The sequence below is a fragment of the Lepisosteus platostomus genome, chromosome 4 (assembly GCF_059453375.1).
Source record: "Lepisosteus platostomus isolate fLepPlt1 chromosome 4, fLepPlt1.hap1, whole genome shotgun sequence".
In the NCBI taxonomy this organism is placed as follows: Eukaryota; Metazoa; Chordata; class Actinopteri; order Semionotiformes; family Lepisosteidae; genus Lepisosteus; species Lepisosteus platostomus.
This window is the reverse complement of record NC_142614.1, coordinates 6,445,550-6,467,449: the sequence shown is the minus strand read 5'-3', so window position 1 is coordinate 6,467,449 and position 21,900 is coordinate 6,445,550. Positions and strand designations below refer to the sequence as shown.

Below are 21,900 nucleotides of genomic sequence, written 5' to 3'. Positions count from 1 at the left end.
TATCCCTGCCCAGCACAGTGTCCTGACCAACTGCTACCCAGTGTCACACTGCTTTGCAATTTCTGTCCCAAAAGGGAAAAGCGCCACCTACTGGTCCACCAGCTGCTCCGATGAGCTCATGTTCACAGCGGAACAGCTCCTGGCCATTTCAGTACGTCCCTTATAAAACATGTGCAAGGGAAAGGTGTGTTGTACTGCCAATACCACGTCTACTAGCCTCTGGAGAGCTGCTGGACCACGGCCAGGCTGGGGATCAGCAGGTGGACACGCAGACTTGTGGGCGATTCGGTCTCCACACTGCGCTCGTATCTACCTCGAGACTGCCCGGAGGATTCTGGGATACACAGATGCAGTCATGCCGAAAGACAAAGAAGCCAGGCAGCCTTTATTGTCGAATTCAGGTGTTTATTTACAATAGAGACAAAAGACTTGTTTTTCCCCCACAAGGGCAGTGAAAGCAGAGTCTGAGCACTACCGGACTGGATTAAAAGCGTGTGAAGGTTGGATGACAAACAGGAACAGGCTCCCTGTAGCGCAAACCTTGTTCCGCCCCCCTGGAATGGGTCACTCCCCTCGGGCTGGGCCGGGTCAGCGTTCGGGTAGCGTCTCCTCGGCAGAGACTCGATTCGCGGGATGGCTGGTGGGGGGGGTTCAGCCCATCTTGCGGATGGGCTGGTGAGGCTGGTTCGGCCCGATGTATCTCAGGGGGGTGCACCTGGGCTTCTCGATGACCTCTGACCCCAGATAGGGCTGCAAGACCTTCGGCACACGCACGGTCCCGTCCTGGAGAGAGGGAGACAGGGAGTCGGAGGACAGCAGAGGACAAATCACTGGGCTGTCATTCAGGCACCTCTTCCAACGACTGCAGGGAAACCACTCTTGCAGCACAGCTGGGCGGGGTGATCTGGTCCTCCGACCCCCCTGTACTCACACCACCTCTCAATATCCACCGGCTGGCGTTTCGAAGTTGGTACTTCTCTGGGTGGGCTGGATCAATCGGCTCTCTACTATCACACAGGCTAGAAAGGCCTAATGGCCTAGACTCGACTGTAACTGTTCAATACTGAAGAAATTCTGTTCATTCCTTCTGTACATGTTCAAAAGTAACGTACAGGGCGTTATGTCACACAAGGAGTTACTTAATGAGGTCTTTCTTGAGCTGCAATGCACATAGTATACAGAATGAGGTCTTACTAAATCACTGTAGTTTAATATTGCTTCCCTTGGTTTCACTCATGCGTTTGTCATGTTTTTTTGTAATGCTTTGTTAAAGAGATAGAGAGAGTTAACTCCTTGGGGTCCAATATCCTCCTGCATCCCCCACTCTCTGTCTAATACCCTCTTCTGTCCCCTGTCTCTCTCCCCTCCCCCCACCACGTGCCCCCCTTCCCTGCTCACCCTGGTCTGGTGGGTCTCCAGAATGGCGATGATGGTCCTGGGCACTGCGCAGGCTGTGGCGTTCACCTGCGGGGCAGATCGAGGGCCATTCTCAGGCAGAGACAGACGGACACATTGCTCCTTCAGACACTCAGACACTCAGACAGACCTCACGCCCCGTTCTCTTTTTCGTGGCAGAGATCGGCCCTCCGCACACAATCGCACGTGTAGGCCGTGCTGAAGCACACGCGGACGCTCTCTTACAGTGTGTGCGTAGCGCAGGCTGCCCTCCTCGTTCTCGTACATGATGTGGAGTCTCCGGCTCTGGTAGTCCGTGCAGTTGGAGGCACTGGAGATCTAAAGGAGAGGGTAGTGGGGTGGAGGGGGGTCAGCAGGCAGGACAATCTGTAGCACAGGAGTTTGAAATCGACACGTTTCCAGGTCCTGATTGGCCAGAAATAATGTCGCACTGACCTCCCCGAAACTGCCTCTTCCAGGCATCCAGGCTTCGATATCGAACTTCCTGTACGCGGGAGGACCCAGCTCCTGGGTGGGCATGTCCAGCACCCTGCAGACAACCAGACTGGTCAATACCAGGGGCCTGATCACTCCACAGTCTTCCTATAGGACTTAATACAGACACGCACCACACAAACTCACTGACCTGTAGTGCAACTCCAGGTCAGAGAAAATCTCCTTCTGCAGGGAGAGGAACTCCAGCAGCAGCTCTGAGCTCTCCTGGCCCGTCTCATCTGCAGTCACGCCAAACATCTCCACCTGTGACACCACGGCACTGTGATCTTCCTATACACTAACACACTAGCCGTGCAATGCACTGGCACTCCAACACTGATGCTGTCTTGCACCACAGCAGTATTACACCAGCATTGTGACAAGTCAGCACTGTGGCAGTACCCAGGAAACTGCAGCCAGTGTGCGAGCGGGTGTGGAGGATCACCTTGGTGAAGTGATGCACTCTGTACAGCCCCCAGGCCTCCCTGCCCGTGTCTGTCTCAGCACGATAACACGTGCTGCTGCAGACGGTCCTGCACAACACACACAGACACAGAGTCACGCACAGATCCCCGATATTTGCAACAGCACAAGTAACACGTTGCTTGGTTCAGTTTGGTTCACCACTGAGACAACCTGCAGTGGTGCTGGAGAAGTAGGGGCCATACCCCAACACCGGCAGCAAGATACATCACCAGTATGAAACACCAGGACTAAGATGCACCAATACCATGATGTACCAACCGTGCGACACACCAGGACTGAAATGTCCAGAAGTGCCATTTTTCAGACATTGAGCCACACTGCTCCCTGTGGAGCACCCAGGAAGACAGTGAATGAGTGAACGGAGGACAGATTCAGGTCTTGCCAGCTGCACTGTAACATGTGCCTCAAGAGAGCCGATCAGGTCAGTTCAGGAGTTAGGTGAGGCTCACCTCACCGGCAAGTCCCTCCAGTTCACTGCATGGTCCATGAAATACCCTGCCAAAGGAAAACCAGACTCAATATAGCACCATGGCATTAGTGTACACAGCACACAGCACCAGCAATCACACACAGAGCACAGAGTCACTTCACCTCATCGACGCACAGTGTACAGCACGACCTCAAACATGCAACACATTACGAACAAAACACATACAAGGAAATACTGAACACAGTTCTGTTTGCTGCACTCCAAAAAGGAAATAGCTGCCTAAGAAAGAGATGAAAGAAGATTCCAGATATAACCGGGATGAATGCAAGACACTGACCGCTTAAAGGAAACAACTTTTTTCAGACTCGGGCATAGACTACAGAGATCATTCAACATCTGATATTGAACTGAGGAAGAGAATTCAATGGATTCTACTGTGCCCGGCAATGAAAGGAGAACACAAGAGCACAAGAGGCGAAAAGGAAGAGCATTTAGAACTTAGAACAGGAGCCAGTTGTTTATACCAAGAGTGGTGGGTGCCTGGAACAAGCTGCCTTGCTGGCAAAGAAGATGACAACAAAATGGCTGGATGAGAACCTCAGATCAATAATTCACCAACTAACAATGGGTTGAGCAGACTCCTCTCTGTAACCCTCTCCTGTTCCTCTGTTCCAGTGACTGGGATGGCCTTACTCCTCCTAAGGAAGCCTGCAGCGTGTGCCTGCAGGGTGCGAGAGTGTGCAGTGGCAATGGGGGACACTCTTACCCGCCACCCCCACCTCCCCTGTGCCGGCCAGGTTGAGATCAGGGAAGCGCGAGGGGTCCAGGGAGTAGACTTGGGACTGATGGGCGTGGGGCTGCATCCCACAGCCTTCCTGAGGGAGAGGGGAGGGAACAGCAATGAGGAAGGAGCACAGTCACATCACACTACTTTGTGCACACTGCTTGAACACCAGCAACCGAGCACTCGGTAGTCTGGTGGAGTGGTGCCTCTGTGGCTCAGGATCTGCGCCTGTGGCTGGAAGGTTGCCAGTTCAAATCCCATGGCCAGCAGAGGAGTCCTACTCTGTTGGGCCCCTGAGCAAGGCCCTTAACCCCAGCTGCTCCAGGGGTGCTGTATAAATGGCTGACCCTGCGCTCTGACCCCCAGCTTCTCTGTCTGTGTGTCTCATGGAGAGCAAGCTGGGGTATAAGAAAAGACAAATTCCTAATGCAAGAAATCGCAAATGGCCAATAAAGTGATCTTATATCTTATCTCTTATAAGGTTATTGGCTGTTACTTTCAAGTCCTAAAGAACTGCTGATCATTTTACTTCAATTTGTAATGAGAGATCCTGACAGGTGATACACTGTTTTGAATGTATATAGAATTTTAGACACTTTTAAGATATTCACAGTTGCCTTCCCTTTTTGGGAACGTTTCTATCAAGTACATCCTGCGATAGTCTGACAGGTGGGAGACGTTTGATTGGAAGGGTTCAAGCCCTATTCTGGGAGATACCCTGTATCTCTCTTTTCTCTCCCTTGTACTGACAGTATTGTCTACATAATTTAGAAACTGCTCTTTGCTACTGTTCCGTTACGAGTTTTCATTCACAACTCCAACAACCTCCCCATTTTCACTTGAGCTGCACTTCTAACTGGAGAGCAGGTTGGGGGTGAAACTGGTGTCAGCGCTGCGCTCTTCTGATGCAGGGGGCAAGGAGAGAGGTGTACTCACAAACACAGCCCCCTTCAGCATGTCTGGCACCACCATTGGCACGAAGCCCTGGAAGAGAGGAAAAGGGTCTTCATTTCGCATATTTTCTGTAATGGGTGTTTAAAAATGAAAAAAGCCTAAAGTATGTCTGTGTGTGTGCCTCTTGTTCTGTTGACTCTGAGGGGCTAGTGTCTTGTTCTGTTGAGTCTATGTGAATAGTCTGTTGCCTGTTGCTCTGTTGAGTCTATGGGAATAGTCTGTTGCCTGTTGCTCTGTTGAGTCTATGTGAATAGTCTGTTGCCTGTTGCTCTGTTGAGTCTATGGGAATAGTCTGTTGCCTGTTGCTCTGTGGACTCTCTATGAATAGTCTGTTGCCTGTTGCTCCTTGGACTCTCTATGAATAGTCTGTTGCCTGTTGCTCTGTTGAGGCTGCATGAGTCTTTAAGAAAGACTGGGTGAGCCACCTCCACCAGCTTTCGGAGGTAAGTGGGAGGCAGTATGGAACTGGGGGGAGTCAGAGACGTGGGGTCTAAAACAAGCTACCCAACCATGCTGTGGACGGTGATGAGGTCAAGAGCCTCAGCTAATAAGCTACTAACAAAAGGGGCAGATAGGCTGAACGATCTCTCCTTGGTTGTAACTGTCTGGTGTTCCACAGGGGCAGAAGAGCCACACAAACAGCCCACAGAGAGGGACGAAAGAGGAGCAGAACAGCCAGAGCACCCAAGTGACAGACAGAGACGCTCGCCCACTGTCCCACCCTGCGCTGCAGCTTGTCCAGGGCGAAGCTCTGCAGAGCAGCCTGCAGCCGAGCCCCGGCCCCCCGCAGGTAATACGACCGGTGACCGGAGACATGAGCCAGCCGCCTAGGAGACACACACAGGGGGGTGGAAAGAAAGCGAGAGACACAGAGAGAGGGAAAGGGGTAGAAAGACAAGTATCAATATTCATGTACAAGCTCATCAAAAAGGTGCATTATACTCCAAGGCAACACCCTGTACTTTAGAACACAATAATGCTTGACAGTCATGATGCCTGGACTTTTCAAATCCTGTAATTTGCTAATGCAATGGTTTTCCCTGCAGACTCCCCTCCCTCTTCACTCTCAATAGCCTGGAAACTGCCGGGGGCGCTGCTTACCGGAAACAAAGAGACCTCATGCAAAATTAACACCCCACTCCTCATCTCCTAATGGTGCCCACAGGGTACACAGCAGCCAAACAGCAAGAGAGGCAGCTTTTGGGCTCATGCTAAAGCCTACGTTTCACCCAGCCAGGCTCCTCACCTCTGCCTGATGATGTCCAGCCCCTCTCCGATCTCCAGGTGCCCTTTGACTTTAAAGTCAAAATCTGCGAAAGAACAGGCAGAGATGGAACAAAGGGAAACATTGTGAACGATCAGGGGTTGAGACGTCCACACTGTACACACTTCCCCAGCACAGGGTCTGATCCCGTCTTACCAGGCTTCTGTCCAGCCAGCTCCACCACGCGGGCCTGGCTCTCATCCCCAACGGGCTGAAAAAACAATGGAGCCTGGTTGGTATTTTGGGCAAATCTTCTGAAGGCCAATATAGTTCTTCAGCACGTCTGTTAGTGTCACTGTCTCTCAGAGAATGGGACAGTTGGTCCTGGGCTCAGGGAATGGGACAGTTGGTCCTGGGCTCAGGGAATGGGACAGCGTGTCCTGGGCTCAGGGAATGGGACAGCGTGTCCTGGGCTCAGGGAATGGGACAGCGTGTCCTGGGCTCAGGGAATCTCTCTCAAAGTCTCAGGGTTTGTCAGGCAATGCCATGTCAGAGCAACTCACCACACTGGGGTCTGTGTGGTTGGGCAGTCTTAGGGCAGTAGTGTAGTGTTTGTACTCCAGCTCACTGTGCCGGGGGTACAGCTGGTTCAGTCTGAGACGGATATCCCGCCCGGCTCCACGCAGATGTTGGTATTCAGGCAGCTGAAAGACAGAACGATGAAAAGACACAGTTCACTGAAAGAACATGGGTACACAGCCCCGAAGAACACTTTCACAGATGCAACGGTGATGTTTGATTCTTCCATTCCGAAACATTTTCCAGCCCTGAATAATCAACCAAATTTTTGCTAAAACTACAGCCTATATTACCATTACAGATACCTATTTTAGGTTTTTCACAATTTACTGCCGGTGAGGTTGTTACACGATCGAAAATTTTGATTTGAAGTCCATATCGTAAACCTACCACTAGGTGGCAGTGTGCTATTAAAATTGAATGCACCATAAGCACCTGGATATCGAGATATACTTCACGCACTTCACAGAGGTGTGGCTGCGCTCGGAGAGGCACGGTTCAGAGGGCTGCTTCAACAGCCACAAGACTAAGTAGACTGAGAACCCAGATGCTGACTGGCATTGTGGCAGGATAATTCACACAGGAATGATGACCCGGCCACACAATTTTCTTTGGGTGTATAATCTGATTATTTGGAACACTTTTTTAGATGCTAATGTATGTTAATGTGTTTATGTGAAAGAGCATTATATGTTGTTTTTCTTAAAAAACAAAAAAGGAAAAAATAAAATAAAATTGAATGCAAAAGCGTACATAGGACCTCATAGACTTTAACCATACTTCAGCAATTTCTTGCCTAAAGGGTTACAATATGACTCAGACTGGACCAGTGATCTCCGGACTATAGGGTTAAAATATGACACAGACTGGACCAGTGATCTCTGGACTGTAGGGTTACAATATGACACAGACTGGACCAGTGATCTCTGGACTATAGGGTTAAAATATGACACAGACTGGACCAGTGATCTCTGGACTGTAGGGTTACAATATGACACAGACTGGACCATTGATCTCTGGACTGTAGGGTTACAATATGACACAGTCTGGACCAGTGATCTCTGGACTGTAGGGTTACAATATGACACAGACTGGACCAGTGATCTCTGGACTGTAGGGTTACAGTATGACACAGACTGGACCAGTGATCTCTGGACTGTAGGGTTACAATAGGACACAGACTGGACCAGTGATCTCTGGACTGTAGGGTTACAATAGGACACAGACTGGACCAGTGATCTCTGGACTGTAGGGTTACAGTATGACACAGACTGGACCAGTGATCTCTGGACTGTAGGGCTACAATATGACACAGACTGGACCAGTGATCTCTGGACTGTAGGGTTACAATATGACACAGACTGGACCAGTGATCTCTGGACTGTAGGGCTACAATATGACACAGACTGGACCAGTGATCTCTGGACTGTAGGGCTACAATATGACACAGACTGGACCAGTGATCTCTGGACTGTATGGTTACAATAGGACACAGACTGGACCAGTGATCTCTGGACTGTAGGGTTACAATATGACACAGACTGGACCAGTGATCTCTGGACTGTAGGGTTACAGTATGACACAGACTGGACTGGTGATCTCTGGAGTTGAAGGCCCATTGTACAATCCATGAAAGTGCCTACAGTGGCTGAGCCAGCTGGGATTCCCACTTCTTTCTAATGCCTTTTTGGGGCTGTTAAAATATGTATTTGTGAAATGTAGCTCATAATGAGATGGAATACCACAGCGCTGAATATTGTGCCCGAGTGTTTTTTCTGGACACCACTTGGCAGTGCCATCTATAAAAAGTGCATTAGAAACACATGTAGTGTACTTACACTGGGCAGCACAGCCTTGTCCTGCTGCTCCTGAAATTAAAACAGAAGGAAATGAAGACTAAGGACAACACAGCCACCACACACCACCTCTATAGCATGCTCAAACAGCAAAACGTCAGCTGGTGTATTTCAACAGCTGTGCAGTGCAAATGAACACTGTGTGGCAGTGTAGTCTGGAACACACACAGATGGGACCATTGGCCACAGTTTTCATTATACAGCCCACTGAACAGGTCCTCACAGGTAGAAAAGCTTTTGTTTCATCAAGACAGCATTGCAGAAAGTGGTCTACATTCCTGAAACAGAGGGGCGCCCAGCTGTCTTCAGGCACGGGGGAGAGACACACTCACCACCAGGGCCCGGACCTTCTCGCTGACCTCCCTCTTCTCCTGCTCCAGGCGCGCAATATCCTCGCCCACCGCCTGCAGCTCCTGCCACACGGACACCTGGAGAGAGAGACGCACGTGAGCGCTGCCCCTCGCGCACCTGCACCACCTGGGCAGACTACTGATACACGCCCCGCTCTGCTCTGCCTAGTGTCGAGTTGGGACCTCAGCTGACGAAGGCGAGAACGGAGCTCAGACCATCCCGCAGCGCGCCTGGCACAATCGAAGAGGGACAGATAGGCAGGCTGGAGGACGGACACTCAATAGGGACAGGCAGGAGGACGGACACTCAATACGGACAGGCAGGCACACAGACAGACTCACGATCCCTCGCACGTCCTCCCCCCGCAGGTCCCCTTTCCTGCTCTCCACTTCTGCGATGACCCTGTCGGTGTGCTCACACACGAAGCGCATGTCCAGCACGGGCTTGTCGCTGTAGCCCTCGCGGACGTGCTCGTACAGGCTGCTGCGGCCCGTGTGTCTGCAGCGGCGACCCACCCCACCGGCTGACCCCCAGAACCGGCGGGGATCGAGCGGCTTCTTCAGCGACACGAAGCCGCCGCGCAGAAACACACCCATGGGCGCCGCCATGTTGAATACGGAAATGGGGGATGTGGGCGGGACTGGAAACACTTGTAGGCCAATGGGAGCGTCGGGGCGGTGAGGCGGGATCGGACTCCAACCAATCAGACGGGCGGAAGTGCTCTAGGTTGTTCCGATTCCGACTACGCTGTTGTTCTATGGGACCGTGTGCGTGTGGTCGTTTTGACAGTCGGAAAAAGTGGGTTTTTAAAAGGAACATTAATTCTAATTCGGCGTCGTTTCTCCAAAGAAGACAGTCAGGCGGTGCCTACAGGTTAGTGGTCCCTCCCCGCGGTCTGGGAGGGGTTGGTTCTGCAGGTGCTGGACGGTCCACCGGTGAGATGGAGCCAGAACACCGCGTTCAGTAGTTCCTCATCTCTCCCGACACAGGAGCCCGCTGCACTAGAGCCGCATTCCCCGGGATGCGCCCGACCGCTGTACCGACAGGCACGGCGTGTGGATCGGGCTGCGGTGTGCAGGACGCGGGTGAGCTGACGCGGCGTGCGCCGGGGTGCAGCGGTCCGGTCGCCGGTCCGGGAGAGCGTGTGCCGGACTGACTCAGCGCACCGGTGAGCTTCGGGCTTCGGGGGCGACCGAGTAACCCGGGGACGGAGGGATGGGGAGGGGGGTGGAGAGACCTCGGCAGTTTGTGCTCTCGTTGATTTTCCACGCTGCTGGGAAGGAAAGATGGTGGCCCCGCGCGCGTGTGTGTTGTTCTGGACAGTCTCGGAGATCCCCCGGGGAGAGTGCGGGGGGGCCGTGGGTCTCTGATTGAGCCCCCTCCCCCGTCTGTCCGCCTCGGTCTGTGTCTCCGTCAGACATAAACTACAGCCGAGAGCGCGGCTTGGAGAAAATTATGTATCTCTCTTTGTATCCCTCTGTCGAGAACAGAGCAGACTGTCACACCGTCGCTGTAAGTGTCTGGATACCTTTCAGCCTCCCTGGCAGCCCGCCTGTCTTTTTCTCTGATTCTGTTACTGTTCCTGTCTCTGTGGCCTGGCTGTCCGTTCTGCCTGCTTGTCCAGTGCCCGTGGCGCTGGGCGCTGTCTGCCTCCTGCCTCCTGGTTTCCCCCATTCTGCTCCCCGGAGGGTGGGAGTGTTCACCCCACATCTGCGTCGCGGCCAGAGATCCCACGCGTCTCTCTGTGTGCCCTCTCCCCTCTCTGATCTGAGTCTCGTCATTGGGGTCAGATCGCTTGTCAGTGCAGTTGGTGTGTATCATCTAGCCAGCAGCTCTATCAGCCTGCCTGGAAGGGGTGTTAGTGGGACCAGTAGGGGGCGCTCACCCTGCAGTCTGTGAGGGTCCTAATGCCCCAGTATAGCGATGGGGACACTGTACTGTAAAAAGGTGCCGTCCTTCTGATGAGATGTAAAACCGAGGTCCTGACTCTCTGTGGTCATTAAAAATCCCAGGGCGTTTCCTTCATGTTCCTAAATCAGACTGTGTGTGAGCAGTGACAGAGGCTGTGTGTGTGTGAGCAGTGACAGAGCCTGTGTGTGTCTGTGTGTGTGTCTCCGTGTGACGGAGGCTGTGTGTGTCTGTGTGTGTGTCTCTGTGTGACGGAGGCTGTGTGTGTCTCTGTGTGACGGTGTCTGTGTGTGTGTGTGTCTCTGTGTGACGGAGGCTGTGTGTGTCTTCCAGGACAGTGTCAGCTGGCGATGTGGCGGCCGCAGCCCTGGCAGGATGGGGACAGTGGCCCAGGAGAGCCGCTCTCCGACAGCGACTCTGAAGAGGAGGACTTCCCTGACGACACCACCACCCCTCTGGGAGAGTACGTCACCCAAGGTACCCAACTGACCCAGGGCGATCGCTCTCCGTGTACACTGATACAGGGCGCACGTTGCACACCTGGACAAACTGAGGGGCCGGCGCACACAATGAAGAAGCCTCCCAGTACCCTGACCAATAAAAAAGTCCCGGGTGGAACCTTGCACCAGAGCCACAAGTATCGGAACCCAGCAGTTACAGGATTTCTGGGCTGTGTCCTTCATCGATTGTGACTGGGATTTCCAGTTACTGCAGCAGCCAGCAGGCTGGACACCAGTAGGTCAGAGTGGTCTTGCTCTTGTATCGCTCATTGCATCACAGAAGATCTCCCAAATCCTACACCCAGGTGGTCTCGGGTCTCGGGTCTCGGGTCTCAAGCCTGACATCATCATGCTCCAGCGCTCCCACTCCTCAGCAGATCCGGGAGAAACGAGAGAGTCAAGGGGGAGTTTTGGGAAACCCAGATTGCACAAGGCAGAATAGAAGTGAGCCAGGACACCCCTGCTGTTAGGAACTGTCACTAGATCTGCAGGGACTGAGTAATCTGCACCTTATCCTCAGCCTCTGTAGCACAGTGTCCCTGGTGGCTACACTGGGCCACTGCTTTTATTTCGGAAAATAAAAGGGAAGGTTTTTTTTCTATTTTTAATTTCTTTTGAAGAGAGACAAGCGACACCCACTGGTGGAACTTGGCTTTATTGCCCTAGTATATTGAAGCGGGTTAAAGTGCACAGAAGGGGATTAAAATGTGTGTATAGAGTATTATGTATAATATGGGACGTGTGTTTTTTTTTAAAGGAGGTTGCTCAGTTCTTCGGTTATTTAGGTCATTCGGGTACTATGACTATTTAGCATTTTAATTGTCGAAAATCCTGTGAAGTTTTAAAATGTAAATTTCTCTGTCAGGTCTCAAGCAGCTCCTGGATGCTCGGCAGCTCTGTGACGTGACTCTGATAGTAGAGGGGAGGAAGTTTACCTGTCACAGGTACGGCTACTGCTGATACTGTATGACTGCATCACTGCTCTTGATCCTACTGCCCTCCTGCTGATACTGTATGACTGCATCACTGCTCTTGATCCTACAGCCCTGCTGCTGATACTGTATGACTGCATCACTGCTCTTGATCCTACAGCCCTGCTGCTGATACTGTATGACGGCATCACTGCTCTTGATCCTACAGCCCTGCTGCTGATACTGTATGACGGCATCACTGCTCTTGATCCTACAGCCCTGCTGCTGATACTGTATGACGGCATCACTGCTCTTGATCCTACAGTCCTGCTGCTGATACTGTATGACTGCATCAGTGCTCTTGATCCTACAGTCCTGCTGCTGATACTGTATGACTGCATCACTGCTCTTGATCCTACTGCCCTCCTGCTGATACTGTATGACTGCATCACTGCTCTTGATCCTACTGTCCTGCTGCTGATACTGTATGACTGCATCACTGCTCTTGATCCTACAGCCCTGCTGCTGATACTGTATGACTGCATCACTGCTCTTGATCCTACTGTCCTGCTGCTGATACTGTATGACTGCATCACTGCTCTTGATCCTACAGCCCTGCTGCTGATACTGTATGACTGCATCACTGCTCTTGATCCTACTGCCCTTAAGCCCTACTAATACTAAGACCACACGTCTCCTCCCAAGTGTGAGGAAGACCAGCAGCAACAGCCCCACATGCTCTCCTGTCCACTGGCCCTTGTGCGTCTTTGTTATGGTCGTTAATTAGTCATGATTGATTACAGCTGCTGCGGAAGGGCATTTCTCTGCCTCTTTGCGGGTGTTCATCTCTCTGCTCCTGTGTCCCAGGGCTCTCCTGGCCGCCGTCAGCCCCTACTTCCGCGCCATGTTCACCAGCCCGCTGGTGGAGTCCCGCCTCACGGAGATCCGGCTGGAGGAGGTGACCCCCGAGGTCATGGAGACTGTGATTCAGTTCGTCTACACGGGGGAGGCGGGACTGAACCTGGAGACGGCTGAGGATCTGTTTGTGGCGGCCAATCGGCTTCAAGTCCTGCCCCTGCAGGACCTGTGTTCCAGGTGACTATGGCGACAGTCGTTGGGCAGTGGCACAGTCCCGCGCACACAGAGGGAAAAGTTGAAGCAATCTTAGTGTTAGGGATAATTAACATCTAGCATGATAGTAATTTCACTTTTTCAAAGAGTAAAACACACTTATTAGTTTGAAAACAAAAAGTGTAATCCTATAGTCCAGAGATCACTGGTCCAGTCTGTGTCATATTGTAACCCTACAGTCCAGAGATCACTGGTCCAGTCTGTGTCCTATTGTAACCCTACAGTCCAGAGATCACTGGTCCAGTCTGTGTCATATTGTAACCCTACAGTCCAGACATCACTGGTCCAGTCTGTGTCATATTGTAACCCTACAGTCCAGAGATCACTGGTCCAGTCTGTGTCATATTGTAACCCTACAGTCCAGACATCACTGGTCCAGTCTGTGTCCTGTTGTAGCCCTACAGTCCAGAGAACACTGGTCCAGTCTGTGTCATATTGTAGCCCTACAGTCCAGAGATCACTGGTCCAGTCTGTGTCCTATTGTAGCCCTACAGTCCAGAGATCACTGGTCCAGTCTGTGTCATACTGTAACCCTACAGTCCAGAGATCACTGGTCCAGTCTGTGTCCTATTGTAGCCCTACAGTCCAGACATCACTGGTCCAGTCTGTGTCCTGTTGTAGCCCTACAGTCCAGAGATCACTGGTCCAGTCTGTGTCATACTGTAACCCTACAGTCCAGAGATCACTGGTCCAGTCTGTGTCCTATTGTAGCCCTACAGTCCAGAGATCACTGGTCCAGTCTGTGTCCTATTGTAGCCCTACAGTCCAGAGATCACTGGTCCAGTCTGTGTCATATTGTAACCCTACAGTCCAGAGATCACTGGTCCAGTCTGTGTCCTATTGTAGCCCTACAGTCCAGAGATCACTGGTCCAGTCTATGTCCTATTGTAACCCTACAGTCCAGAGATCACTGGTCCAGTCTGTGTCATACTGTAACCCTACAGTCCAGAGATCACTGGTCCAGTCTGTGTCATATTGTAGCCCTACAGTCCAGAGATCACTGGTCCAGTCTGTGTCCTATTGTAGCCCTACAGTCCAGAGATCACTGGTCCAGTCTATGTCCTATTGTAACCCTACAGTCCAGAGATCACTGGTCCAGTCTGTGTCCTATTGTAACCCTACAGTCCAGAGATCACTGGTCCAGTCTGTGTGAGATCAGTTAATTTGTTTGCCCGGCAGTGACGATGGTGCCTGTCCCTGTGTCGCCCTGCGCAGGTTCCTCTTCGAGCACTTGAGCGTGGAGAACTGCCTGGGGATGTACTCCCTGGCCCGCTCGCACCACGACCCCCTGCTGCTGCGCGCCTCCCTGCGGCTGGTGGCCCAGCACTTCCCGCGGGTCTCGCGGCAGCGGGACTTCCTGCTGCTGGACCCGGGCACCCTGGGCAGCCTGCTGTCGTCCGACCGGCTGGGCGTGGAGTCGGAGCTGGAGGTGTACGACGCCGCCCGCCGCTGGGCCGAGCACCAGCCCCGCCAGCGCTACCTGCACATGCCCGCCCTGCTGCGCCACCTGCGGCCCGGCCTGCTGTCGGCCGAGGAGAGCTGGCGGCTGGAGGAGGAGCTGGGGGGCGCGGCCCCCGGGGGGCCCCTGCGGCCGCGGGAGGGCATGTTCGAGAAGAAGATCGTCTGCATCGACCTGAAGCCGCGCGAGGACGGCTCCCTGCGCGAGGGTGAGTTCACGGTGGACTGCTTCGACCCGCGCACGGGCAAGTGGGAGCAGCTGGCGGCGCTGGGCTCGCTGCTGTGCCCGGGCTGCACGGCGGTGGAGGGCCGCCTCTTCGTGGCCGGCGGCGTGCTGCGCAGCGGGCAGGTGTCGGCCGCGCTGCACGAGTACGACGTGGTGCGCGACCGCTGGCTGGAGCGCCCCCCCATGGCCGCGCCCCGCGCCATGCTGGGGCTGCTGGGCTGCGGTGACACCCTCTACGCCCTGGGCGGCTGCAACCGCGGCGCCCTGCTGGACTCGGCCGAGTGCTTCGACCTGCGGGCGCTGGCCTGGCGCCCCGGCCCGCGGCTGCCCCTGCCCCTGCGCTCCTTCGCCTGCGCCGCCCTGCGCGGCCGCCTCTACCTGATGGGCGGCGCCACGCTGGAGCAGAACCGGGCCGCCATCCACTCCGGCGTGCTGATCTACCACACGGCCACGGGCCACTGGAGCCACGTCGGCCTGGACTCCGGCGCCACCTGCTGCGCGGGCGGGGTGGCGGTGCGGGGCGGGGTGTGCGCCGTCGGGGGCTACTGCCGCGACGCCACCAAATTCCTGGACGGGAACTTCACCCAGCTGGAGCCGCTGGACGCCACGGGCCGCGTGCTCTTCTTCCGCGAGGGCCGGGGCTCCAGCCGCGAGTCGGCCACGGGCGGCGGCGGGGGCGCGGGGGGCAGCGACCGCGCCCCCAGCCCCGTGGTCTTCCCCGGCCTGCCCCGGCGCATCGCCGCGGGGGGCGTGGCGCGCTGGAAGCGGCGCATCTACGTGCTGGGCGGGGAGAACGGCTCGCGCTTCTACGACAGCGTGTACTGCTGGAAGCCCGGCTGGCGCAGCTGGGTGCAGAGGCGCGAGAAGCTGCCCGGCGACACCGGCGGCGTCAGCCAGTTCGGCTGCACCACGCTCAAGTTCCCCAAGAAGCACATCCTGGCGCGGCTCAGGGGCACCCACGGCGCGGAGCGGACCCAGGACGAGTAGTAGAGAGGCGGGGGGGGGCCCGGGGGGCCCGGGGACCCCGGAGGAGCGCGCACCCGACTCCCCCACCCCCCCGCGTGCGCCGATCCGATCTGCCCGCCGCGTCTGTTCCGCCTCCGTTTTGGGAAAAGGAAGAGAAAGGCGAACTTTCAGGGCGACGCCACAGGACAGGCTTAGAGGAGTATCGCAGCCCCCCCCACCCCACCACGCGGCGGTGTGGGGCGAAGGCCTCACGGGAGGCAGGCCCCCCCCGTGTTTTACAGCAGGGGTCCCCGGTCCTGGTGCTGGAGACCCCCACACTCGCGGGGTCTGGACCCCGCCCAGCTCTCAGCTCCACAGTTGCCTCAGTAGTGGACGTTATGTGAATTTTGAATTCCTGTTCTTTTGATTCTCAAGGCTGCCTCTTAACTCCCGGCTTTCCAAAATAACGTCAAGTCTCAAACTTCTAACCAGTAATGACGTCCGGCTCGTTGAGGGAGGACTGTCGGCGAGGAGCTGGGCTGGACCAGACCCCAGCAGTGTCTGGGGGGCGCAGGTGGGGTGGGGGGTCTGTGCAGAAGCGATCTCTCCAGGCGGAGGCGCCGTAGCGTCCAGAGCAGGAAGGGGCAGGAAATGACATCACTGCAGCTCTTCCTGCCCGGCCTGTCCAGCTTCCTTCAAGCCAGGGAGCTGTCCAGGCCCCGTCGACCGCTGTCACGCGGGGCAGTGAGCTCTGTCTCGGTGCTCGCGGGCCGCGATATTCCTGCCCCCGGTGTGAGGGCTGCGCTCCAGCTCGTGTGTCGGGCTGGTGGCAGTTTTGGGGGCTGATTTGCAGGGTGGGGGGGAGGGGGGCGGTAAAAGGGGGTGTCACAAGCGTGGGTCGAGACGAAACTGCCCCTTTCTCTTCCCTGGGGTTTTTCCTCTGCCCCCCGGTGCGCGGAGCCGGGGGCCGGTGTCCGAAGACTGCTCCTGCCCCCTGACCCCTGGAGCGCTCTCCGTGAGCTGGACTGGGGTGGGAGAAATCGTCCAGCAGGGGGATACCGCCTAATACAGTGGCTGCAACATGGGATAGAAATCGTCAAAATCCCAGGCTATAAAAGGGCGATTTGCCTAGATCCTCTTTAGACCCTTGTAATGAATTATTAATTCATTTAGAAAGAGTGTAACTGTGATGCTGGGAGTTTGGCATACAGAGCTGTTCCAATAGCCTAACACTATTAAACAGATCTCCTCCCAGATTTACAGGTTGTTAATCCATTTCTAAAGCAGTGGCTCATGTTAATCTTGATCAAGCTGAACGAGGTGACGTGTTCAGTTCTTGAAATTTAGAGATCGTTTGGAGTAACAATAATAATAAACTGTTTTATATAGCGCCTTTCAGGGTACATCGCCTTAAGGCAGTGGAGAATAAATCAACCGAGATAGGTGTATAGAAAAGAAATCAAACAGTAAATGAAACAAGTACAATGAAGTCGTGTTAGCAGTGGGATGGGGTGGGTAGGGCTTGATTGGCAGGGTTTGGGCAAAGAAAAATAAGAATACTCTTCAGTCTCCCACAACCAGGGTTTCTTTGAACAACTTGCTGTGCCTGTCGTTGTTAGCGGCTGTTTTAAGTGGACCTGCTAGACTCCCTGCAGTCTCACCGGGACTCTCCGACCCCACACCCGGAGATCCCTCGGTGTGAACACGCAAACCCGCGTCCTGCTTCGTGGTCCAGAAGGGGGTTCTGGTTCCCCTCTGAAAGATCACAGTCTCGCCCAGACGGCAGGGGGGCGGTTTCTGGCGCAGGGCTGGTGTGCAGGGGCGCCCCCTGATGGGGAGGGAGTGTTGCGTCGCGCTGTGCCAGAACATAGAGGGAAGGGCCAGGCGCCAGCCCCCGCGGTCGAGGCCCTGGGGGCAGCGATCTCGCTCCTGTCCTGTACGTTCCTGTTAGTAGTGCGGCCTGACGCAGGACCACCGCGCCTGGCGCTCCTGGCCTTGCTGAGGGCAGGGAGAGCCCCCCCCGCGCTCCTTCGTGTCTCATCGCCGCCCCCTGCTGGGCAGCTCCGCCCTCTTCTTGCTCTGTGAACTGCTGACGCGGGCGAGCAGCGCCGTGTTGTAAAAATGCTTCGAAACCTGTCCTGGAAGAGCGGCTTTTGGTGGTTGTCCCCCTCCCCCCCCCAAATAAAAACATTTGCTTTCTGCCCGTGCTGGTGTTCCTTGAGGTCTGTTTTCAGGGCCAGCCCGTGGGCCCTGAGGTCTGGGCGGAGCTCGGACGTCTGTGGACTCGCAGGTTCTGTTTGAGACGCCACGCCTGGGCTGTGCACCTTACAATCACGGAGATGTAAAACATTTAATGATGCAGTTCAGATAATAATAATCCTGACACATAGCCGTTTTCTGGACACTCAAAGAGCTTTACAGTAATGGAGAATCCCACTATCACCACCAGTGTGCAGCCCCACCAGGATGATGTGACGGCAGCCATAGTGCACCAGTACTCTCCCTATACACCAGCTCTCAGTGGGAAGGAGACCACAGTGATGAAGCCAGTTCAGAGATGGGGATTATTAGGAGGCCATGACTGGTAAGGAATTGAGGTTTCACGTCTCATCCAAAAGATAGTTTGCAAAGGAACAAGTAATGGGTTTATTCCCTGCTGGAAAGAGAAGAGAGAAAACGTTTTGGCTGTGAAGCCTTCTTCAGGTGTGAGGAGGATCCAAAAGATGCCACCTTTTTACAGTATAGTGTCCCCATCACAATACTGGAGCATTAGGACCTGCATTGACTGCCCCCTACTGGTCATACTAAAACCTCTTCCAGCAGCAACCTCAGCTTTCCCAGGAGTCTCCCCTACAGGTCCTGACCAGGACCACACCTGCTGAGCTCCAGGGGGCTGCCAGCTGGGAGCTGCAGAGTGATAGAGCTGCTGACTTAATAGGAAGAAATGTACAATTAACCTAATTAGGTACAGATTTAACGATACTGGCATGATTCATAAATTGTAATGGTACAGTCTGTACAGTTTGAAAAGAAGGCAGAGCAACACCAGCCCAAACACTGCAGTGACAGATCACTGTCTAGAGCAGTGATCTCCAGCCCTGGAGAGCCCCAGTCCAGAGGGATCAGTGTTAAATCTTCTGTTTCTAAAGGTATAGATCAATCAAACAGGTAAATTGCTAAACTGAGTGATTTAGAGATCATGCGGGGCTAAGATGTAAGTATTCTTCTGCCCTAAAGGAGCGATGTTGTCTTAATGGAGCAGATGACCTGCCTGAGTGATCAACAGCTGACAGGTGCTGCTGATCTTTAAAAACAGGCGACCCGGAACTGGATAAAGGTAGAGTCAGAGGTGGTCGTAGTCCAAGCTTGTGGGCATCTCTGTCATGCAGAATGTTTGTCCTTCCTCAATGCTTTGATGAAGAGGGCGCGTTTATAAAGGGGGGGCAGGGTGCAGAGCTGTCCAGGTGGAGGTGAGAGAAGTAATCGCTGCGAGTCTGCACGAGTATCTCGCACGATCCCCTCCCCCCGTCCCCACGCACACCTCCCCCCACCACTCCTGTCCCGGGACTCGGCTTCAGCGTTTCCGGATGCGGCAGGGGGCGCTCGAACCAGCAGCCACGGGTCCAAGCGGGCTGACTCGCCTATTGCAGGTGTGAGCCTGGTCAGTACCTGGATGGGAGACCTCCTGGGAAAAACTAAGGTTGCTGCTGGAAGAGGTGTTAGTGGGGCCAGCAGGGGGCGCTCACCCTGTGGTCCATGTGGGTCCTAACGCCCCAGTATAGTGATGGGGACACTATACTGTAAACAGGTGCCGTCCTTCGGATGAGACGTAAAACCGAGGTCCTGACTCTCTGTGGTCATTAAAAATCCCAGGGCGTTTCTCGAAAAGAGTAGGGGTGTAACCCCGGCGTCCTGGCCAAATTTCCCATTGGCCTTAACCAATCATGGCCTCCTAATAATCCCCATCTATGAATTGGCTTCATTACTCTCTGCTCTCCTCCCCACTAATAGCTGATGTGTGGTGAGCGTTCTGGCGCATTATGGCTGCCGTCGCATCATCCAGGTGGATGCTGCACATTGGTGGTGGTGGAGGGGAGACCCCATTACCTGTAAAGCGCTTTGAGTGGAGTGTCCAGAAAAGCGCTATATAAGTGTAAGAAATTATTAAATTATTATTATTATTATTACAGGACAGTTCGATTCAAACCGTTTAAATGGCATGGCCGATGAATTACAGTGTTGCCAAAGCGCCCACAATTAACAGAACATCTATAGACTTGCACAACAGGACATCGCAACGCATAGCTGCCGCCAGCTCGGACCCGCTCTGCGCTGTCCGGTGACAGTCTCGGAGGAGGAGAGAGCTTCCTGACCTTCAGCTGCTGTAGGCGGGACTGGAGCCCGCTCGGGTGAAAGAAGCAGGTTACTGCAGAGGAATACGGGTGCGAAAAGGTTTGTTTACAATTCTGACATCGAGAGACAGCGGAATACTAGGTTCTTCACTAGAAACTTAATTAGTTGCTTGCTTGGTAAAAAAAAAAGTAGGTGAATTGAAGAATGTACCTGCCATTCGCATTATATCTTTTGTAAGGTACGTGATATAAAGGCTTTAAGTCTTCACGTTTTCATATCGATAATCCATGTATTAATACCGATCTGCTTGTCCTGATCTTGTTGCGTTTACATTGCGTGAGAGCGGTTATAGAGTGGGGGGGGGGCGTCAATATTTTGTAATTTTATTGTTATTTTTTGTTTGAATGATTTACTAGCTTTATTTGAACTTGACATCTGCGAAGTAAATAAATGATAACGACGGGGAAGTGTTTATTAGTGAAACCGGCACGGAGTTCTAACATTCGGCAGTTTAAGTCTTGGTGGATTTATGCTGATGTGTAAACCGGACGAGGGACTGAACACATCCTAACAGTTTGACATATTTGAACAACATATCCAGAAGAATAACTGACTGTTTTGCCTAATTTATCTTTTGGCGTGATCTACACATTTTAATATTATGCAACACAGACGTCCGATTTCATTTCACCGCCCCAATACCTTTCACACTGTGTGCAAAGGAATTACAATATTGTCCAATACCTTTTCAGATGTACTGTATGTGAAGTAATTTATCTGCCAGCTTCCCTAGTTAAAGTATTTGATCCACTTTCTAGAAAAACTATGTAGATATATGCAAAGCACAAATCTCCCGCCCTCTTCCTCACCATCTAACTGTTCCTCTGCCTCATCTTTCACCTCCCTCCCTCTCTCCTAAAACAGGATGAGACACTCGTCTTTCCGTGCAGCGTTCACCGGCTTCTGGCCCATTGGGACCCACTCAGACCGCAGGGTGAGCGCCCCCTGCTGGCCCCACTAACACCTCTTGCAGCAGCAGCCTCCGCTTTCCCAGGAGTCTCCCCTCCAGGTACTGACCAGGCTCACACTGCTGAGCTCCAGGGGGCTGCCAGCTGGGAGCTGCAGGGTGATCGGGCTGCTGGCTGTGATCAGGTTGGATCAGGACGAGACCCGCTTGTCAAGGTCTCACCAGCAAGCCTGACGGGTCACGAGAAATCGCCAGTTTCTGGAGATGAGAAAGAGAAACGCTTGTTTCAGTGAATCGGTTAAACAAAGTGCCCATTTAAGGACACTTCAGAGTGTTGTGAATTTCTGTTGCAGTTTCTGAAGCATTTGATTTGACAATAGGGTAGTTGGCGAGTGACCTGATGTCCGCTTTATTTTGGTCACAGAGAGCCTCCGACGGCTCTTGTGCTTATATCGCCATCTAGTGGAAGCGAATGGAGATCCTCGGATAGTAAAGTGTTTGACCTCACTCCAATACCCAGGACACCTGGGCTGGATTTAATAATAATTCCTCATGCTTAAATAGTGCTTTCCTGGACACTCCACTCAAAGAGCTTTCCAAGTAATGGGAACCCCTCCACCACCACCACCATCACCACCAGTGTGCAGCCCCACCTGGATGATGTGACAGCAGCCATAGTGCACCAGTACACTCCCCACACAGCAGCTCTCAGTGGGAGGAGAGCAGAGTGATGAAGCCAGTTCAGAGATGGGGATTATTAGGAGGCCATGATGGGTGAAGGCCAGGGTGCCAGGATTAACACCCCTACTCTTTTTGAGAAAAGCACTGGGATTTTTTAATGACCACAGATGCTACAGTATGTCTCATCCAATGGACAGCGCCTTTTTACAGTATCCCCATCACTATAGTGGGACATTAGGACCCTCAAAGACTGCAGGATGAGTGCCCCCTACTGGTTCCTGAAATA

At 53.6% G+C, this 21,900-nt stretch overlaps 2 protein-coding genes and 1 long non-coding RNA gene across 4 annotated transcripts in view; 2 read left to right on the top strand and 1 right to left on the bottom strand.

The window, feature by feature from the left end:
* The window catches only part of LOC148672263 (uncharacterized), a 94,380-nt gene that overhangs the window by 31,099 nt on the left and 41,381 nt on the right, over positions 1 to 21,900 (top strand). The gene's annotated exons all lie outside the window — the stretch shown is intronic.
* sars2 (seryl-tRNA synthetase 2, mitochondrial) lies at positions 385 to 9,142 on the bottom strand. Its single transcript, XM_088627866.1, has 16 exons — positions 8,876 to 9,142; positions 8,516 to 8,611; positions 8,166 to 8,195; positions 6,312 to 6,452; positions 5,965 to 6,019; positions 5,791 to 5,854; positions 5,266 to 5,371; positions 4,527 to 4,574; positions 3,573 to 3,681; positions 2,826 to 2,871; positions 2,336 to 2,423; positions 2,042 to 2,154; positions 1,852 to 1,945; positions 1,642 to 1,734; positions 1,399 to 1,464; positions 385 to 783 (listed from the first exon to the last, which is right to left on the bottom strand). The coding sequence occupies exons 1-16, from the start codon at positions 9,140 to 9,142 to the stop codon at positions 652 to 654; spliced, it is 1,548 nt and encodes a 515-aa protein (XP_088483992.1). The 3' UTR covers positions 385 to 651.
* LOC148672267 (kelch repeat and BTB domain-containing protein 8) lies at positions 9,273 to 17,816 on the top strand. 2 transcript variants are annotated; one of them, XM_088627861.1, is made up of 6 exons: positions 9,273 to 9,407; positions 9,524 to 9,619; positions 10,776 to 10,919; positions 11,808 to 11,886; positions 12,721 to 12,948; positions 14,200 to 17,816. In XM_088627861.1, the coding sequence occupies exons 2-6, from the start codon at positions 9,556 to 9,558 to the stop codon at positions 15,653 to 15,655; spliced, it is 1,971 nt and encodes a 656-aa protein (XP_088483987.1). In that variant the 5' UTR covers positions 9,273 to 9,407; positions 9,524 to 9,555; the 3' UTR covers positions 15,656 to 17,816. The 2 variants fall into 2 exon arrangements, with proteins under 2 accessions (XP_088483987.1, XP_088483988.1); XM_088627862.1 differs by having other exon boundaries at positions 9,354 to 9,407; positions 9,524 to 9,702.

Bases quoted from the DNA above. Each gene is read 5' to 3' on its own strand.
- LOC148672267 (XM_088627861.1), top strand. From the start codon at position 9,556: ATGCGCCCGACCGCTGTACCGACAGGCACGGCGTGTGGATCGGGCTGC. The intron at 9,620-10,775 runs GTGAGCTGACGC...TGTGTCTTCCAG, and splicing joins CTGCGGTGTGCAGGACGCGG to GACAGTGTCAGCTGGCGATG. The intron at 12,949-14,199 runs GTGACTATGGCG...CGCCCTGCGCAG, and splicing joins CTGCAGGACCTGTGTTCCAG to GTTCCTCTTCGAGCACTTGA.
- sars2 (XM_088627866.1), bottom strand. From the start codon at position 9,142: ATGGCGGCGCCCATGGGTGTGTTTCTGCGCGGCGGCTTCGTGTCGCTG. The intron at 8,196-8,515 runs GTGAGTGTGTCT...TTTTAATTTCAG, and splicing joins AGAAGGTCCGGGCCCTGGTG to GAGCAGCAGGACAAGGCTGT. The intron at 784-1,398 runs GTGAGCAGGGAA...CCCTCTCTCCAG, and splicing joins TGGAGACCCACCAGACCAGG to GACGGGACCGTGCGTGTGCC.